This window comes from Hemitrygon akajei, chromosome 4 (genome assembly GCF_048418815.1).
Source record: "Hemitrygon akajei chromosome 4, sHemAka1.3, whole genome shotgun sequence".
NCBI lineage: Eukaryota > Metazoa > Chordata > Chondrichthyes > Myliobatiformes > Dasyatidae > Hemitrygon > Hemitrygon akajei.
Genome location: NC_133127.1, coordinates 1,791,291 through 1,807,716, shown reverse-complemented (window position 1 = coordinate 1,807,716; position 16,426 = coordinate 1,791,291). Strand labels below are relative to the sequence as shown.

General features: G+C 59.4%; 1 protein-coding gene across 1 annotated transcript in view; it reads left to right on the top strand.

Annotated features, from left to right (window-relative positions):
• Positions 1 to 16,426, top strand: part of LOC140726061 (inactive carboxypeptidase-like protein X2) — a 144,003-nt gene that overhangs the window by 98,364 nt on the left and 29,213 nt on the right. Inside the window, 2 exon segments of the mRNA XM_073041974.1 lie at positions 12,771 to 12,910; positions 13,934 to 14,033. Coding sequence (XP_072898075.1) covers positions 12,771 to 12,910; positions 13,934 to 14,033 — 240 coding nt within the window.

Here is a 16,426-nt window from a genome sequence, read left to right as displayed (position 1 = left end):
GACAATGTGGGGGTGTAGAGGGACGGGTGTGGACAGTGTGGGGTGTAGAGAGACGGGTGTGGACAGTGTGGGGAGAGGTGTAGAGGGACGGGTGTGGACAGTGGGGGGAGAGGTGTAGAGGGACGGGTGTGGACAGTGTGGGGAGAGGTGTAGAGGGACGGGTGTGGACAGTGTGGGGGTGTAGAGAGACAGGTGTGGACAGTGTGGGGGTGTAGAGGGACGGGTGTGGACAGTGTGGGGAGAGGTGTAGAGGGACGGGTGTGGACAGTGTGGGGAGAGGTGTAGAGGGACGGGTGTGGACAGTGTGGGGTGTAGAGAGACGGGTGTGGACAATGTGGGGGTGTAGAGGGACGGGTGTGGACAGTGTGGGGGTGTAGAGGGACGGGTGTGGACAGTTTGGGGGTGTAGAGGGACGGGTGTGGACAGTGTGGGGGTTTAGAGGGACGGATGTGGACAGTGTGGGGGTGTAGAGGGACGGGTGTGGACAGTGTGGGGTGTAGAGGGACGGGTGTGGACAGTGTGGGGGTGTAGAGGGACTGGTGTGGACAGTGTGGGGGTGTAGAGGGACGGGTGTGGACAGTGTGGGGAGAGGTGTAGAGGGACGGGTGTGGACAGTGTGGGGAGAGGTGTAGAGGGACGGGTGTGGACAGTGTGGGGGTGTAGAGGGACGGGTGTGGACAGTTTGGGGGTTTAGAGGGACGGTGTGGACAGTTTGGGGGTGTAGAGGGACGGGTGTGGACAGTTTGGGGGTGTAGAGGGACGGGTGTGGACAGTTTGGGGGTGTAGAGGGACGGGTGTGGACAGTGTGGGGTGTAGAGGGACGGGTGTGGACAGTGTGGGGAGAGGTGTAGAGGGACGGGTGTGGACAGTGTGGGGGTTTAGAGGGACGGTGTGGACAGTTTGGGGGTGTAGAGGGACGGGTGTGGACAGTGTGGGGTGTAGAGGGACGGGTGTGGACAGTGTGGGGGTGTAGAGGGACGGGTGTGGACAGTGTGGGGTGTAGAGAGACGGGTGTGGACAGTGTGGGGTGTAGAGGGACGGGTGTGGACAGTGTGGGGAGAGGTGTAGAGGGACGGGTGTGGACAGTGTGGGGGTGTAGAGGGACGGGTGTGGACAGTGTGGGGGTGTAGAGGGACGGGTGTGGACAGTGTGGGGGTGTAGAGGGACGGGTGTGGACAGTGTGGGGGTGTAGAGGGACGGGTGTGGACAGTGTGGGGTGTAGAGGGACGGGTGTGGACAGTGTGGGGGTGTAGAGGGACGGGTGTGGACAGTGTGGGGGTGTAGAGGGACGGGTGTGGACAGTGTGGGGAGAGGTGTAGAGGGACGGGTGTGGACAGTGTGGGGTGTAGAGGGACGGGTGTGGACAGTGTGGGGAGAGGTGTAGAGGGACGGGTGTGGACAGTGTGGGGTGTAGAGGGACGGGTGTGGACAGTGTGGGGGTGTAGAGGGACGGGTGTGGACAGTGTGGGGTGTAGAGGGACGGGTGTGGACAGTGTGGGGGTGTAGAGGGACGGGTGTGGACAGTTTGGGGGTGTAGAGGGACGGGTGTGGACAGTGTGGGGGTGTAGAGGGACGGGTGTGGACAGTGTGGGGAGAGGTGTAGAGGGACGGGTGTGGACAGTTTGGGGGTGTAGAGGGACGGGTGTGGACAGTGTGGGGAGAGGTGTAGAGGGACGGGTGTGGACAGTTTGGGGGTGTAGAGGGACGGGTGTGGACAGTTTGGGGGTGTAGAGGGACGGGTGTGGACAGTGTGGGGTGTAGAGGGACGGGTGTGGACAGTGTGGGGGTGTAGAGGGACGGGTGTGGACAGTGTGGGGGTGTAGAGAGACAGGTGTGGACAGTGGGGGGTGTAGAGAGACGGGTGTGGACAGTGTGGGGTGTAGAGGGACGGGTGTGGACAGTGTGGGGGTGTAGAGGGACGGGTGTGGACAGTTTGGGGGTGTAGAGGGACGGGTGTGGACAGTGTGGGGTGTAGAGGGACGGGTGTGGACAGTGTGGGGAGAGGTGTAGAGGGACGGGTGTGGACAGTGTGGGGAGAGGTGTAGAGGGACGGGTGTGGACAGTGTGGGGAGAGGTGTAGAGGGACGGGTGTGGACAGTGTGGGGTGTAGAGGGACGGGTGTGGACAGTGTGGGGGTGTAGAGGGACGGGTGTGGACAGTTTGGGGGTGTAGAGGGACGGTTGTGGACAGTGTGGGGTGTAGAGGGACGGGTGTGGACAGTGTGGGGAGAGGTGTAGAGGGACGGGTGTGGACAGTGTGGGGAGAGGTGTAGAGGGACGGGTGTGGACAGTGTGGGGAGAGGTGTAGAGGGACGGGTGTGGACAGTGTGGGGGTGTAGAGGGACGGGTGTGGACAGTGTGGGGAGAGGTGTAGAGGGACGGGTGTGGACAGTGGGGAGAGGTGTAGAGGGACGGGTGTGGACAGTGTGGGGAGAGGTGTAGAGGGACGGGTGTGGACAGTGTGGGGTGTAGAGGGACGGGTGTGGACAGTTTGGGGGTGTAGAGGGACGGGTGTGGACAGTGTGGGGTGTAGAGGGACGGGTGTGGACAGTGTGGGGAGAGGTGTAGAGGGACGGGTGTGGACAGTGTGGGGAGAGGTGTAGAGGGACGGGTGTGGACAGTGTGGGGTGTAGAGGGACGGGTGTGGGCAGTGTGGGGGTGTAGAGGGACGGGTGTGGACAGTGTGGGGAGAGGTGTAGAGGGACGGGTGTGGACAGTGTGGGGAGAGGTGTAGAGGGACGGGTGTGGACAGTTTGGGGGTTTAGAGGGACGGGTGTGGACAGTGTGGGGGGTGTAGAGGGACGGGTGTGGACAGTTTGGGGGTTTAGAGGGACGGGTGTGGACAGTGTGGGGTTTAGAGTGACTGGTGTGGACAGTGTGGGGGTGTAGAGGGATGGGTGTGGACAGTTTGGGGGTTTAGAAGGACGGTTGTGGACAGTGTGGGGAGAGGTGTAGAGGGATGGGTGTGGACAGTGTGGGGTGTAGAGGGACGGGTGTGGACAGTGTGGGGGAGAGGTGTAGAGGGACGGGTGTGGACAGTGTGGGGGTTTAGAGGGACGGTGTGGACAGTTTGGGCGTGTAGAGGGACGGGTGTGGACAGTGTGGGGGGTGTAGAGGGACGGGTGTGGACAGTGGGGGGTGTAGAGAGACGGGTGTGGACAGTGTGGGGGTTTAGAGGGACGGTGTGGACAGTTTGGGGGTGTAGAGGGACGGGTGTGGACAGTGTGGGGTGTAGAGGGACGGGTGTGGACAGTGTGGGGGTGTAGAGAGACGGGTGTGGACAGTTTGGGGGTTTAGAGGGACGGGTGTGGACAGTGTGGGGGTGTAGAGGGATGGGTGTGGACAGTGGGGGGAGAGGTGTAGAGGGACGGGTGTGGACAGTTTGGGGGTTTAGAGGGACGGGTGTGGACAGTTTGGGGGTGTAGAGGGACGGGTGTGGACAGTGTGGGGTGTAGAGGGACGGGTGTGGACAGTTTGGGGGTTTAGAGGGACGGGTGTGGACAGTTTGGGGGTGTAGAGGGACGGGTGTGGACAGTGTGGGGTGTAGAGAGACGGGTGTGGACAGTTTGGGGGTTTAGAGGGACGGGTGTGGACAGTTTGGGGGTGTAGAGGGACGGGTGTGGACAGTGTGGGGTGTAGAGGGACGGGTGTGGACAGTGTGGGGTGTAGAGAGACGGGTGTGGACAGTGTGGGGAGAGGTGTAGAGGGACGGGTGTGGACAGTGTGGGGAGAGGTGTAGAGGGACGGGTGTGGACAGTGTGGGGAGAGGTGTAGAGGGACGGGTGTGGACAGTGTGGGGAGAGGTGTAGAGGGACGGGTGTGGACAGTGTGGGGAGAGGTGTAGAGAGACGGGTGTGGACAGTGTGGGGGTGTAGAGGGACGGGTGTGGACAGTGTGGGGTGTAGAGGGACGGGTGTGGACAGTGTGGGGGTGTAGAGGGATGGGTGTGGACAGTGGGGGGAGAGGTGTAGAGGGACGGGTGTGGACAGTGTGGGGGTGTAGAGGGATGGGTGTGGACAGTGGGGGGAGAGGTGTAGAGGGACGGGTGTGGACAGTGTGGGGGTGTAGAGGGACGGGTGTGGACAGTGTGGGGTGTAGAGGGACGGTGTGGACAGTTTGGGGGTGTAGAGGGACGGGTGTGGACAGTGTGGGGTGTAGAGGGACGGGTGTGGACAGTTTGGGGGTTTAGAGGGACGGGTGTGGACAGTGTGGGGTGTAGAGGGACGGGTGTGGACAGTGTGGGGTGTAGAGGGACGGGTGTGGACAGTGGGGTGTAGAGGGACGGGTGTGGACAGTGTGGGGTGTAGAGGGACGGGTGTGGACAGTGGGGTGTAGAGGGACGGGTGTGGACAGTGTGGGGTGTAGAGGGACGGGTGTGGACAGTGTGGGGAGAGGTGTAGAGGGACGGGTGTGGACAGTTTGGGGGTTTAGAGGGACGGGTGTGGACAGTGTGAGGGTTTAGAGGGACGGGTGTGGACAGTGTGGGGTGTAGAGGGACGGGTGTGGACAGTGTGGGGTGTAGAGGGACGGGTGTGGACAGTGTGGGGAGAGGTGTAGAGGGACGGGTGTGGACAGTTTGGGGGTTTAGAGGGACGGGTGTGGACAGTGTGAGGGTTTAGAGGGACGGGTGTGGACAGTGTGGGGGTGTAGAGGGACGGGTGTGGACAGTGTGGGGTGTAGAGGGACGGGTGTGGACAGTGTGGGGGTGTAGAGGGACGGGTGTGGACAGTTTGGGGGTTTAGAGGGACGGGTGTGGACAGTGGGGAGAGGTGTAGAGGGACGGGTGTGGACAGTGTGGGGGTGTAGAGGGACGGGTGTGGACAGTGTGGGGGTGTAGAGGGACGGGTGTGGACAGTTTGGGGGTTTAGAGGGACGGTGTGGACAGTTTGGGGGTTTAGAGGGACGGGTGTGGACAGTTTGGGGGTGTAGAGGGACGGGTGTGGACAGTGTGGGGGTGTAGAGGGACGGGTGTGGACAGTGTGGGGGTGTAGAGGGACGGGTGTGGACAGTGTGGGGAGAGGTGTAGAGGGACGGGTGTGGACAGTGTGGGGTGTAGAGGGACGGGTGTGGACAGTGTGGGGAGAGGTGTAGAGGGACGGGTGTGGACAGTGTGGGGTGTAGAGGGACGGGTGTGGACAGTGTGGGGGTGTAGAGGGACGGGTGTGGACAGTGTGGGGTGTAGAGGGACGGGTGTGGACAGTGTGGGGGTGTAGAGGGACGGGTGTGGACAGTTTGGGGGTGTAGAGGGACGGGTGTGGACAGTGTGGGGGTGTAGAGGGACGGGTGTGGACAGTGTGGGGAGAGGTGTAGAGGGACGGGTGTGGACAGTTTGGGGGTGTAGAGGGACGGGTGTGGACAGTGTGGGGAGAGGTGTAGAGGGACGGGTGTGGACAGTTTGGGGGTGTAGAGGGACGGGTGTGGACAGTTTGGGGGTGTAGAGGGACGGGTGTGGACAGTGTGGGGTGTAGAGGGACGGGTGTGGACAGTGTGGGGGTGTAGAGGGACGGGTGTGGACAGTGTGGGGGTGTAGAGAGACAGGTGTGGACAGTGGGGGGTGTAGAGAGACGGGTGTGGACAGTGTGGGGTGTAGAGGGACGGGTGTGGACAGTGTGGGGGTGTAGAGGGACGGGTGTGGACAGTTTGGGGGTGTAGAGGGACGGGTGTGGACAGTGTGGGGTGTAGAGGGACGGGTGTGGACAGTGTGGGGAGAGGTGTAGAGGGACGGGTGTGGACAGTGTGGGGAGAGGTGTAGAGGGACGGGTGTGGACAGTGTGGGGAGAGGTGTAGAGGGACGGGTGTGGACAGTGTGGGGTGTAGAGGGACGGGTGTGGACAGTGTGGGGGTGTAGAGGGACGGGTGTGGACAGTTTGGGGGTGTAGAGGGACGGTTGTGGACAGTGTGGGGTGTAGAGGGACGGGTGTGGACAGTGTGGGGAGAGGTGTAGAGGGACGGGTGTGGACAGTGTGGGGAGAGGTGTAGAGGGACGGGTGTGGACAGTGTGGGGAGAGGTGTAGAGGGACGGGTGTGGACAGTGTGGGGGTGTAGAGGGACGGGTGTGGACAGTGTGGGGAGAGGTGTAGAGGGACGGGTGTGGACAGTGGGGAGAGGTGTAGAGGGACGGGTGTGGACAGTGTGGGGAGAGGTGTAGAGGGACGGGTGTGGACAGTGTGGGGTGTAGAGGGACGGGTGTGGACAGTTTGGGGGTGTAGAGGGACGGGTGTGGACAGTGTGGGGTGTAGAGGGACGGGTGTGGATAGTGTGGGGAGAGGTGTAGAGGGACGGGTGTGGACAGTGTGGGGAGAGGTGTAGAGGGACGGGTGTGGACAGTGTGGGGTGTAGAGGGACGGGTGTGGGCAGTGTGGGGGTGTAGAGGGACGGGTGTGGACAGTGTGGGGAGAGGTGTAGAGGGACGGGTGTGGACAGTGTGGGGAGAGGTGTAGAGGGACGGGTGTGGACAGTTTGGGGGTTTAGAGGGACGGGTGTGGACAGTGTGGGGGGTGTAGAGGGACGGGTGTGGACAGTTTGGGGGTTTAGAGGGACGGGTGTGGACAGTGTGGGGTTTAGAGTGACTGGTGTGGACAGTGTGGGGGTGTAGAGGGATGGGTGTGGACAGTTTGGGGGTTTAGAAGGACGGTTGTGGACAGTGTGGGGAGAGGTGTAGAGGGATGGGTGTGGACAGTGTGGGGTGTAGAGGGACGGGTGTGGACAGTGTGGGGGAGAGGTGTAGAGGGACGGGTGTGGACAGTGTGGGGGTTTAGAGGGACGGTGTGGACAGTTTGGGCGTGTAGAGGGACGGGTGTGGACAGTGTGGGGGGTGTAGAGGGACGGGTGTGGACAGTGGGGGGTGTAGAGAGACGGGTGTGGACAGTGTGGGGGTTTAGAGGGACGGTGTGGACAGTTTGGGGGTGTAGAGGGACGGGTGTGGACAGTGTGGGGTGTAGAGGGACGGGTGTGGACAGTGTGGGGGTGTAGAGAGACGGGTGTGGACAGTTTGGGGGTTTAGAGGGACGGGTGTGGACAGTGTGGGGGTGTAGAGGGATGGGTGTGGACAGTGGGGGGAGAGGTGTAGAGGGACGGGTGTGGACAGTTTGGGGGTTTAGAGGGACGGGTGTGGACAGTTTGGGGGTGTAGAGGGACGGGTGTGGACAGTGTGGGGTGTAGAGGGACGGGTGTGGACAGTTTGGGGGTTTAGAGGGACGGGTGTGGACAGTTTGGGGGTGTAGAGGGACGGGTGTGGACAGTGTGGGGTGTAGAGAGACGGGTGTGGACAGTTTGGGGGTTTAGAGGGACGGGTGTGGACAGTTTGGGGGTGTAGAGGGACGGGTGTGGACAGTGTGGGGTGTAGAGGGACGGGTGTGGACAGTGTGGGGTGTAGAGAGACGGGTGTGGACAGTGTGGGGAGAGGTGTAGAGGGACGGGTGTGGACAGTGTGGGGAGAGGTGTAGAGGGACGGGTGTGGACAGTGTGGGGAGAGGTGTAGAGGGACGGGTGTGGACAGTGTGGGGAGAGGTGTAGAGGGACGGGTGTGGACAGTGTGGGGAGAGGTGTAGAGAGACGGGTGTGGACAGTGTGGGGGTGTAGAGGGACGGGTGTGGACAGTGTGGGGTGTAGAGGGACGGGTGTGGACAGTGTGGGGGTGTAGAGGGATGGGTGTGGACAGTGGGGGGAGAGGTGTAGAGGGACGGGTGTGGACAGTGTGGGGGTGTAGAGGGATGGGTGTGGACAGTGGGGGGAGAGGTGTAGAGGGACGGGTGTGGACAGTGTGGGGGTGTAGAGGGACGGGTGTGGACAGTGTGGGGTGTAGAGGGACGGTGTGGACAGTTTGGGGGTGTAGAGGGACGGGTGTGGACAGTGTGGGGTGTAGAGGGACGGGTGTGGACAGTTTGGGGGTTTAGAGGGACGGGTGTGGACAGTGTGGGGTGTAGAGGGACGGGTGTGGACAGTGTGGGGTGTAGAGGGACGGGTGTGGACAGTGGGGTGTAGAGGGACGGGTGTGGACAGTGTGGGGTGTAGAGGGACGGGTGTGGACAGTGGGGTGTAGAGGGACGGGTGTGGACAGTGTGGGGTGTAGAGGGACGGGTGTGGACAGTGTGGGGAGAGGTGTAGAGGGACGGGTGTGGACAGTTTGGGGGTTTAGAGGGACGGGTGTGGACAGTGTGAGGGTTTAGAGGGACGGGTGTGGACAGTGTGGGGTGTAGAGGGACGGGTGTGGACAGTGTGGGGTGTAGAGGGACGGGTGTGGACAGTGTGGGGAGAGGTGTAGAGGGACGGGTGTGGACAGTTTGGGGGTTTAGAGGGACGGGTGTGGACAGTGTGAGGGTTTAGAGGGACGGGTGTGGACAGTGTGGGGGTGTAGAGGGACGGGTGTGGACAGTGTGGGGTGTAGAGGGACGGGTGTGGACAGTGTGGGGGTGTAGAGGGACGGGTGTGGACAGTTTGGGGGTTTAGAGGGACGGGTGTGGACAGTGGGGAGAGGTGTAGAGGGACGGGTGTGGACAGTGTGGGGGTGTAGAGGGACGGGTGTGGACAGTGTGGGGGTGTAGAGGGACGGGTGTGGACAGTTTGGGGGTTTAGAGGGACGGTGTGGACAGTTTGGGGGTTTAGAGGGACGGGTGTGGACAGTTTGGGGGTGTAGAGGGACGGGTGTGGACAGTTTGGGGAGAGGTGTAGAGGGACGGGTGTGGACAGTTTGGGGGTGTAGAGGGACGGGTGTGGACAGTGTGGGGAGGGGTGTAGAGGGACGGGTGTGGACAGTGTGGGGAGAGGTGTAGAGGGACGGGTGTGGACAATGTGGGGGTTTAGAGGGACGGGTGTGGACAGTGTGGGGGTGTAGAGGGACGGGTGTGGACAGTGTGGGGAGAGGTGTAGAGGGACGGGTGTGGACAATGTGGGGGTTTAGAGGGACGGGTGTGGACAGTGTGGGGGTGTAGAGGGACGGGTGTGGACAGTGTGGGGAGAGGTGTAGAGGGACGGGTGTGGACAGTTTGGGGGTGTAGAGGGACGGGTGTGGACAGTGTGGGGAGGGGTGTAGAGGGACGGGTGTGGACAGTGTGGGGAGAGGTGTAGAGGGACGGGTGTGGACAGTGTGGGGAGAGGTGTAGAGGGACGGGTGTGGACAGTGTGGGGAGAGGTGTAGAGGGACGGGTGTGGACAGTGTGGGGTGTAGAGGGACGGGTGTGGACAGTGTGGGGAGAGGTGTAGAGGGACGGGTGTGGACAGTTTGGGGGTTTAGAGGGACGGGTGTGGACAGTGTGGGGTGTAGAGGGACGGGTGTGGACAGTGTGGGGTGTAGAGGGACGGGTGTGGACAGTGTGGGGAGAGGTGTAGAGGGACGGGTGTGGACAGTTTGGGGGTTTAGAGGGACGGGTGTGGACAGTGTGGGGGTGTAGAGGGACGGGTGTGGACAGTGTGGGGTGTAGAGGGACGGGTGTGGACAGTGTGGGGGAGAGGTGTAGAGGGACGGGTGTGGACAGTTTGGGGGTGTAGAGGGACGGGTGTGGACAGTGTGGGGTGTAGAGGGACGGGTGTGGACAGTGTGGGGAGAGGTGTAGAGGGACGGGTGTGGACAGTGTGGGGTGTAGAGGGACGGGTGTGGACAGTTTGGGGGTTTAGAGGGACGGGTGTGGACAGTGTGGGGGTGTAGAGGGACGGGTGTGGACAGTGTGGGGGTGTAGAGGGACGGGTGTGGACAGTGTGGGGTGTAGAGGGACGGGTTGTGGACAGTGTGGGGGTGTAGAGAGATGGGTGTGGACAGTGTGGGGGTGTAGAGGGACGGGTGTGGACAGTGTGGGGTGTAGAGGGACGGGTTGTGGACAGTGTGGGGGTGTAGAGAGATGGGTGTGGACAGTGTGGGGGTGTAGAGGGACGGGTGTGGACAGTGTGGGGAGAGGTGTAGAGGGACGGGTGTGGACAGTTTGGGGGTTTAGAGGGACGGGTGTGGACAGTGTGGGGGTGTAGAGGGATGGGTGTGGACAGTGTGGGGGTGTAGAGGGACGGGTGTGGACAGTGTGGGGAGAGGTGTAGAGGGACGGGTGTGGACAGTGTGGGGTTTAGAGGGACGGGTGTGGACAGTGGGGGGAGAGGTGTAGAGGGACGGTGTGGACAGTTTGGGGGTGTAGAGGGACGGGTGTGGACAGTGTGGGGGTGTAGAGGGACGGGTGTGGACAGTGTGGAGGTGTAGAGGGACGGGTGTGGACAGTGTGGGGGTGTAGAGGGACGGGTGTGGACAATGTGGGGGTGTAGAGGGACGGGTGTGGACAGTGTGGAGGTGTAGAGGGACGGGTGTGGACAGTGTGGGGGTGTAGAGGGACGGGTGTGGACAGTGTGGGGTGTAGAGGGACGGGTGTGGACAGTGTGGGGGTTTAGAGGGACGGGTGTGGACAGTGTGGGGTGTAGAGGGACGGGTGTGGACAGTGTGGGGAGAGGTGTAGAGGGACGGGTGTGGACAGTTTGGGGAGAGGTGTAGAGGGACGGGTGTGGACAGTTTGGGGGTTTAGAGGGACGGTGTGGACAGTTTGGGGGTGTAGAGGGACGGGTGTGGACAGTTTGGGGGTGTAGAGGGACGGGTGTGGACAGTGTGGGGTGTAGAGGGACGGGTGTGGACAGTGTGGGGAGAGGTGTAGAGGGACGGGTGTGGACAGTTTGGGGGTTTAGAGGGACGGTGTGGACAGTTTGGGGGTGTAGAGGGACGGGTGTGGACAGTGTGGGGAGAGGTGTAGAGGGACGGGTGTGGACAGTTTGGGGAGAGGTGTAGAGGGACGGGTGTGGACAGTGTGGGGGTGTAGAGGGACGGGTGTGGACAGTTTGGGGGTTTAGAGGGACGGGTGTGGACAGTGTGGGGTGTAGAGGGACGGGTGTGGACAGTGTGGGGAGAGGTGTAGAGGGACGGGTGTGGACAGTTTGGGGGTTTAGAGGGACGGGTGTGGACAGTGGGGTGTAGAGGGACGGGTGTGGACAGTGTGGGGTGTAGAGGGACGGGTGTGGACAGTGTGGGGGTGTAGAGGGACGGGTGTGGACAGTGTGGGGAGAGGTGTAGAGGGACGGGTGTGGACAGTTTGGGGGTGTAGAGGGACGGGTGTGGACAGTGTGGGGGTGTAGAGGGACGGGTGTGGACAGTGTGGGGGTGTAGAGGGACGGGTGTGGACAGTTTGGGGGTTTAGAGGGACGGGTGTGGACAGTGTGGGGAGAGGTGTAGAGGGACGGGTGTGGACAGTGTGGGGGTGTAGAGGGATGGGTGTGGACAGTGGGGGGAGAGGTGTAGAGGGACGGTGTGGACAGTTTGGGGGTGTAGAGGGACGGGTGTGGACAGTGTGGGGTGTAGAGGGACGGGTGTGGACAGTGTGGGGTGTAGAGGGACGGGTGTGGACAGTGGGGTGTAGAGGGATGGGTGTGGACAGTGTGGGGAGAGGTGTAGAGGGACGGGTGTGGACAGTGTGGGGTGTAGAGGGACGGGTGTGGACAGTGGGGTGTAGAGGGATGGGTGTGGACAGTGTGGGGAGAGGTGTAGAGGGACGGGTGTGGACAGTGTGGGGTGTAGAGAGACGGGTGTGGACAGTGTGGGGGTGTAGAGGGATGGGTGTGGACAGTGTGGGGGTGTAGAGGGACGGGTGTGGACAGTGGGGTGTAGAGGGATGGGTGTGGACAGTGTGGGGGTGTAGAGGGACGGGTGTGGACAGTGGGGTGTAGAGGGACGGGTGTGGACAGTGTGGGGAGAGGTGTAGAGAGACGGGTGTGGACAGTGGGGGGAGAGGTGTAGAGGGACGGGTGTGGACAGTGTGGGGTGTAGAGGGACGGGTGTGGACAGTGTGGGGGTGTAGAGGGACGGGTGTGGACAGTTTGGGGAGAGGTGTAGAGGGACGGGTGTGGACAGTGTGGGGGTGTAGAGGGACGGGTGTGGACAGTGTGGGGAGAGGTGTAGAGGGACGGGTGTGGACAGTGTGGGGGTGTAGAGGGACGGGTGTGGACAGTGTGGGGAGAGGTGTAGAGGGATGGGTGTGGACAGTTTGGGGGTGTAGAGGGATGGGTGTGGACAGTTTGGGGGTTTAGAGGGACGGGTGTGGACAGTGTGGGGGTGTAGAGGGATGGGTGTGGACAGTGGGGGGAGAGGTGTAGAGGGACGGGTGTGGACAGTGTGGGGGTGTAGAGGGACGGGTGTGGACAGTGTGGGGTGTAGAGGGATGGGTGTGGACAGTTTGGGGGTTTAGAGGGACGGGTGTGGACAGTGTGGGGGTGTAGAGGGACGGGTGTGGACAGTGTGGGGAGAGGTGTAGAGGGATGGGTGTGGACAGTTTGGGGGTTTAGAGGGACGGGTGTGGACAGTGTGGGGGTGTAGAGAGATGGGTGTGGACAGTGGGGTGTAGAGGGACGGGTGTGGACAGTTTGGGGGTTTAGAGGGACGGGTGTGGACAGTGGGGAGAGGTGTAGAGGGACGGGTGTGGACAGTGTGGGGGTGTAGAGGGACGGGTGTGGACAGTGGGGAGAGGTGTAGAGGGACGGGTGTGGACAGTGTGGGGGTGTAGAGGGACGGGTGTGGACAGTGTGGGGGTGTAGAGGGACGGGTGTGGACAGTTTGGGGGTTTAGAGGGACGGGTGTGGACAGTTTGGGGGTTTAGAGGGACGGGTGTGGACAGTGTGGGGGTGTAGAGGGACGGGTGTGGACAGTGTGGGGGTGTAGAGGGACGGGTGTGGACAGTTTGGGGGTTTAGAAGGACGGTTGTGAACAGTGTGGGGAGAGGTGTGTACACACAAGCTGTGCCTTGCTCTCTGTTCCAGGTATGAATGATTTCAGTTACCTTCACACCAACTGCTTCGAGGTGACCGTGGAGCTGAGCTGTGACAAGTTCCCCCACCACAGCCAACTGCCCAGAGAATGGGAGAATAGCCGGGAGTCCCTCCTCTTGTACATGGAGCAGGTGGGTGCAGACTGATCTCCATCACCTACGTCCCTTCACATCCTGACACCTGTCACCCTCACACCCCCACATCTGACACCCTGACACCCATCACTCTGTCACCCCAGCACCCGTCATCCTGACACCCCGACACCAATCTAAGATGACATTAATCCCCTGTGATGCCCAACAGTCCCAGAACACCTTTATGTTGCATGTGAACACTGTCTGTGCCTCTCCATGATCACCTGGGCACATCGCCAGGCTGACAACCACCCACCTCCAGGACCTGTGGATTCCTAAGTTGGCCAGCTCCCAGACATCCGCTCTCCCCACCCAACCCACCATGCCCTCTGCCCCTCCCAGACTGGGTGACCGTAGGTGAAGAGGTGGTTCTAAAATGCAACCAGGACGGGAGAAACAGCCTCCAGCCCTTGCAGGTGTGCGACCAGGGGCTGCAATCTTGCACACTCAATGTACACATGGTACACGGTCTCTTCCTGCCCACAGAAGTGACAGGTAGGTGGGAAGTCCGTGTACAAAAACATATTACAAGGCACCTCTCAATGCCATCCAAGTCCCCGATGTACACGAGGAGACCACCCTTGTCGAAGCACTTCCACTGGCGTGTCAATATCACTCCTCGGTGGAACATCTGACTGCCGCAATGTGTCAGGAGGGTGGACACCGGCTAGGAATTGGAGGGTGTGGGGCAGCAGCCCATGTGGGTGCCTCCTACCTGTATCTCTGAGAGGAGCAGTTCATGTCGATGGGAGACAGCTCAAGTCTCAAGGGACCTGCACCTGCTGAGATTCTGGGGCCTGGCTAAGCAGAGCTGAGCCCAGCAGGAATCTCTCCACACCTGGTGTGATAGGGCAGAGGTGACTGTTCCCTCTGGAGGGGGTCCCGGCCAGAGGCAGCTACACTTCTGACTTTCAGTAGGTCCCAGTAAAGATTCATGCCCCCTCTCCCCACCAGAGAGTGGCACTCACTCCGTATATGTGTTCTTCGTGCCCCTGTGACCTCTGACCTGTCCCTCTGCAGGTTCACCGGGGTATAAAGGGTGTGGTGAAGGATCACCAGGGCAACGGGATTGGCGGAGCTATCATCAGTGTGGACGGTATAAACCACGACATTCGGACAGGTGAGGAATCATAGCCATGTCTATTATCATCCACACTGGCCAAGATTCACACCTGAGTTCGTCTGACTGGCCCATGTTTGATCCATTTACTTCTAAACCAATTGTATCCATGTTCCTGTCCAAGCGTCTGTCAAATATTGTTAATGCACCTGCCTCAATCACATCTTCTAGCAGCTCATTCCATATACTGACCACTCAGGTTCCTATTAAATCTCCCCCTCTCACCTTAAACCTCTGCCCTTTACCCAACACTGGGTAAAGAGTGTATTCACCCTATCTGCACCCCTCATGGTTTTAAACACCTCTATGAGATCACTTTTCAGTCTCCAATACTCCAAAGAAGTCCCATCCTGTCCAATCTCTCTCTATAACACATTTTCTCAATTCCTGGCAATATCATCATAAATCTTTCCTGCACTCTTTCCAATCTTTCCTGTAGCAGGGTGACCAGAACTGAACAGATTACTCAAAGTGGGGCCTCACCTGCCTCCAGTACAATCGCACTGCGACCTCCCAATTTTTATACTCGATCCCCTGGGGTGTGAAAACCAGCATGGCAAAGGTCCTCTTCACCACTCTGTCCACCTGTGACTCCAGCTTTAGGGAACCAGGTGCTTGCACTCCTGCTCTGTTCTACAACAGTCCGCATTGTCCTGCCTCTCAGTGTGGAGATCCCACCAGGATTTGACTTTCCGATATGCAACACCTCACATTTATCCAGATTAAACTCCGTTTGCCATTCCTTGGCCCACTTCCCCAGCTGATCCAGATCCCTTGTAATTACTGATAAACTTCATTGTCTGCTATACCCTCTATCTTAGTGTCATCTGCAAGCTTAGTTTCCATTAAATTTCTCCCCTCTCACCTTAAACCTTTGCCCTTTCCTCTCCACACCACAGAACAGTTCAGCACAGAAACATGCCCTTCAGCCCACAATCTCGGTGACAACCATGGGTTCCAAATGAAACTAATCCCATCTCCCTGTATGTAATAATCCTCCATTCCTTGCATAGGCCAGCCTCCAACACCACCCCAGGCAGTGCACTCCAGCCACTACCACTTTCCATTTTTAAAAAAAAAACAACTTGCCCTTCACATCTTTCCCTCTCATCTTAAATGTATGCCTTCTTGTACCAGACATGTTTACCTTGGGGAAAAGATGCAGTCTGTCTACTCTATCCATGCCTCTCATAATCTTATACACCTCTATCAGACCTCCAGCCAGCCTGCAGCACTCCAGAGGAAAGAACCCCAGTTTGTTATAGCACAAGCTCTCTGGGTGCAGCATCCAGGTAGACCGTGTCTGCACCCTCAACATCCTTGCTGTAGTGGAGCAATCGGGAATGAACACAACATTACAAATATGGCCTCATGCCTTTTATGCTCAATGCCCTGACTGACGAAGGGAAGCAGGCTGTACCCCTTCCATGGATCATAAGATAAAGGAGCAGAGTTAAGCTATTTGGCCCATCAGATCTGTTCAGCTATTCCATCATGGTGATTGATTATCCATCTCAACTCCATTCTCCTGCCTTCTTTGACTTCCTATCTAATTGAGAACCTATCAACCTCCGTTTTAGGTATACCGCATGAGCTGGCCTCTCCAGTCATCCACAACAATGAATTCACCACCTTCTGATGAAAGAAACTCCTCCTCATCTCCATTTGAAAGGGGCTCCCCTCCCCTCTATCCTGAAGCTATCCCGAGATTACTGCCCTTGAAGTCTTGCTTCTCAGCTTCCTTCCGAGCTCTCCGAATACTTTGTTCAGGACCTCTTCTCTTTTTCTTCCTATGTTGTTGGTACCGATATATACCTCAACGTCAGGATGCTCACTGTCCCTTTTCAGGATATTGTGGACGCATTCAGAAACATTTTGAACACCGGCATCTGGGAGGCAAACTACTATCCGTGTTTCCTTCTTGCATCCACAGACCCCCTGACTATAGAGTCCCCTGTTACTGCTGCCAGAGGCACGGCCACTGCTGTTGCTTCCATGGCCTCCTCCATTGTCGTGAGGTTGGAGAAACAACAGCTTATCTTCCCCATTGAACATTGACTTCTCTAACTTCCGTTAATGCTCTTCCTCCCCTTCTTACCCCATCCCTGATATATTTAGTTTTTTTTCTCTCTGCCCATCACTCTACCTGTTTTCCATCTCCCTCTGGTGCTTCCCCCCCCCCCCCCCCCATTTTCTTTCTCCTGAGGCCTCCCGTCCCATGATCCTTTCCCTTCTCCAGCTCTGTATCACTTTCACCAATCACCTTTCCAGCTCTCAGCTTCACCCCACCCCCTCCGGTCTTCTCCTATCATTTCGCATTTCCCCCTCCCCCTCATACTTTCAAATCTCTTACTATCTTTCCTTTCAGTTAGTCCTGACGAAGGGTCTCGGCC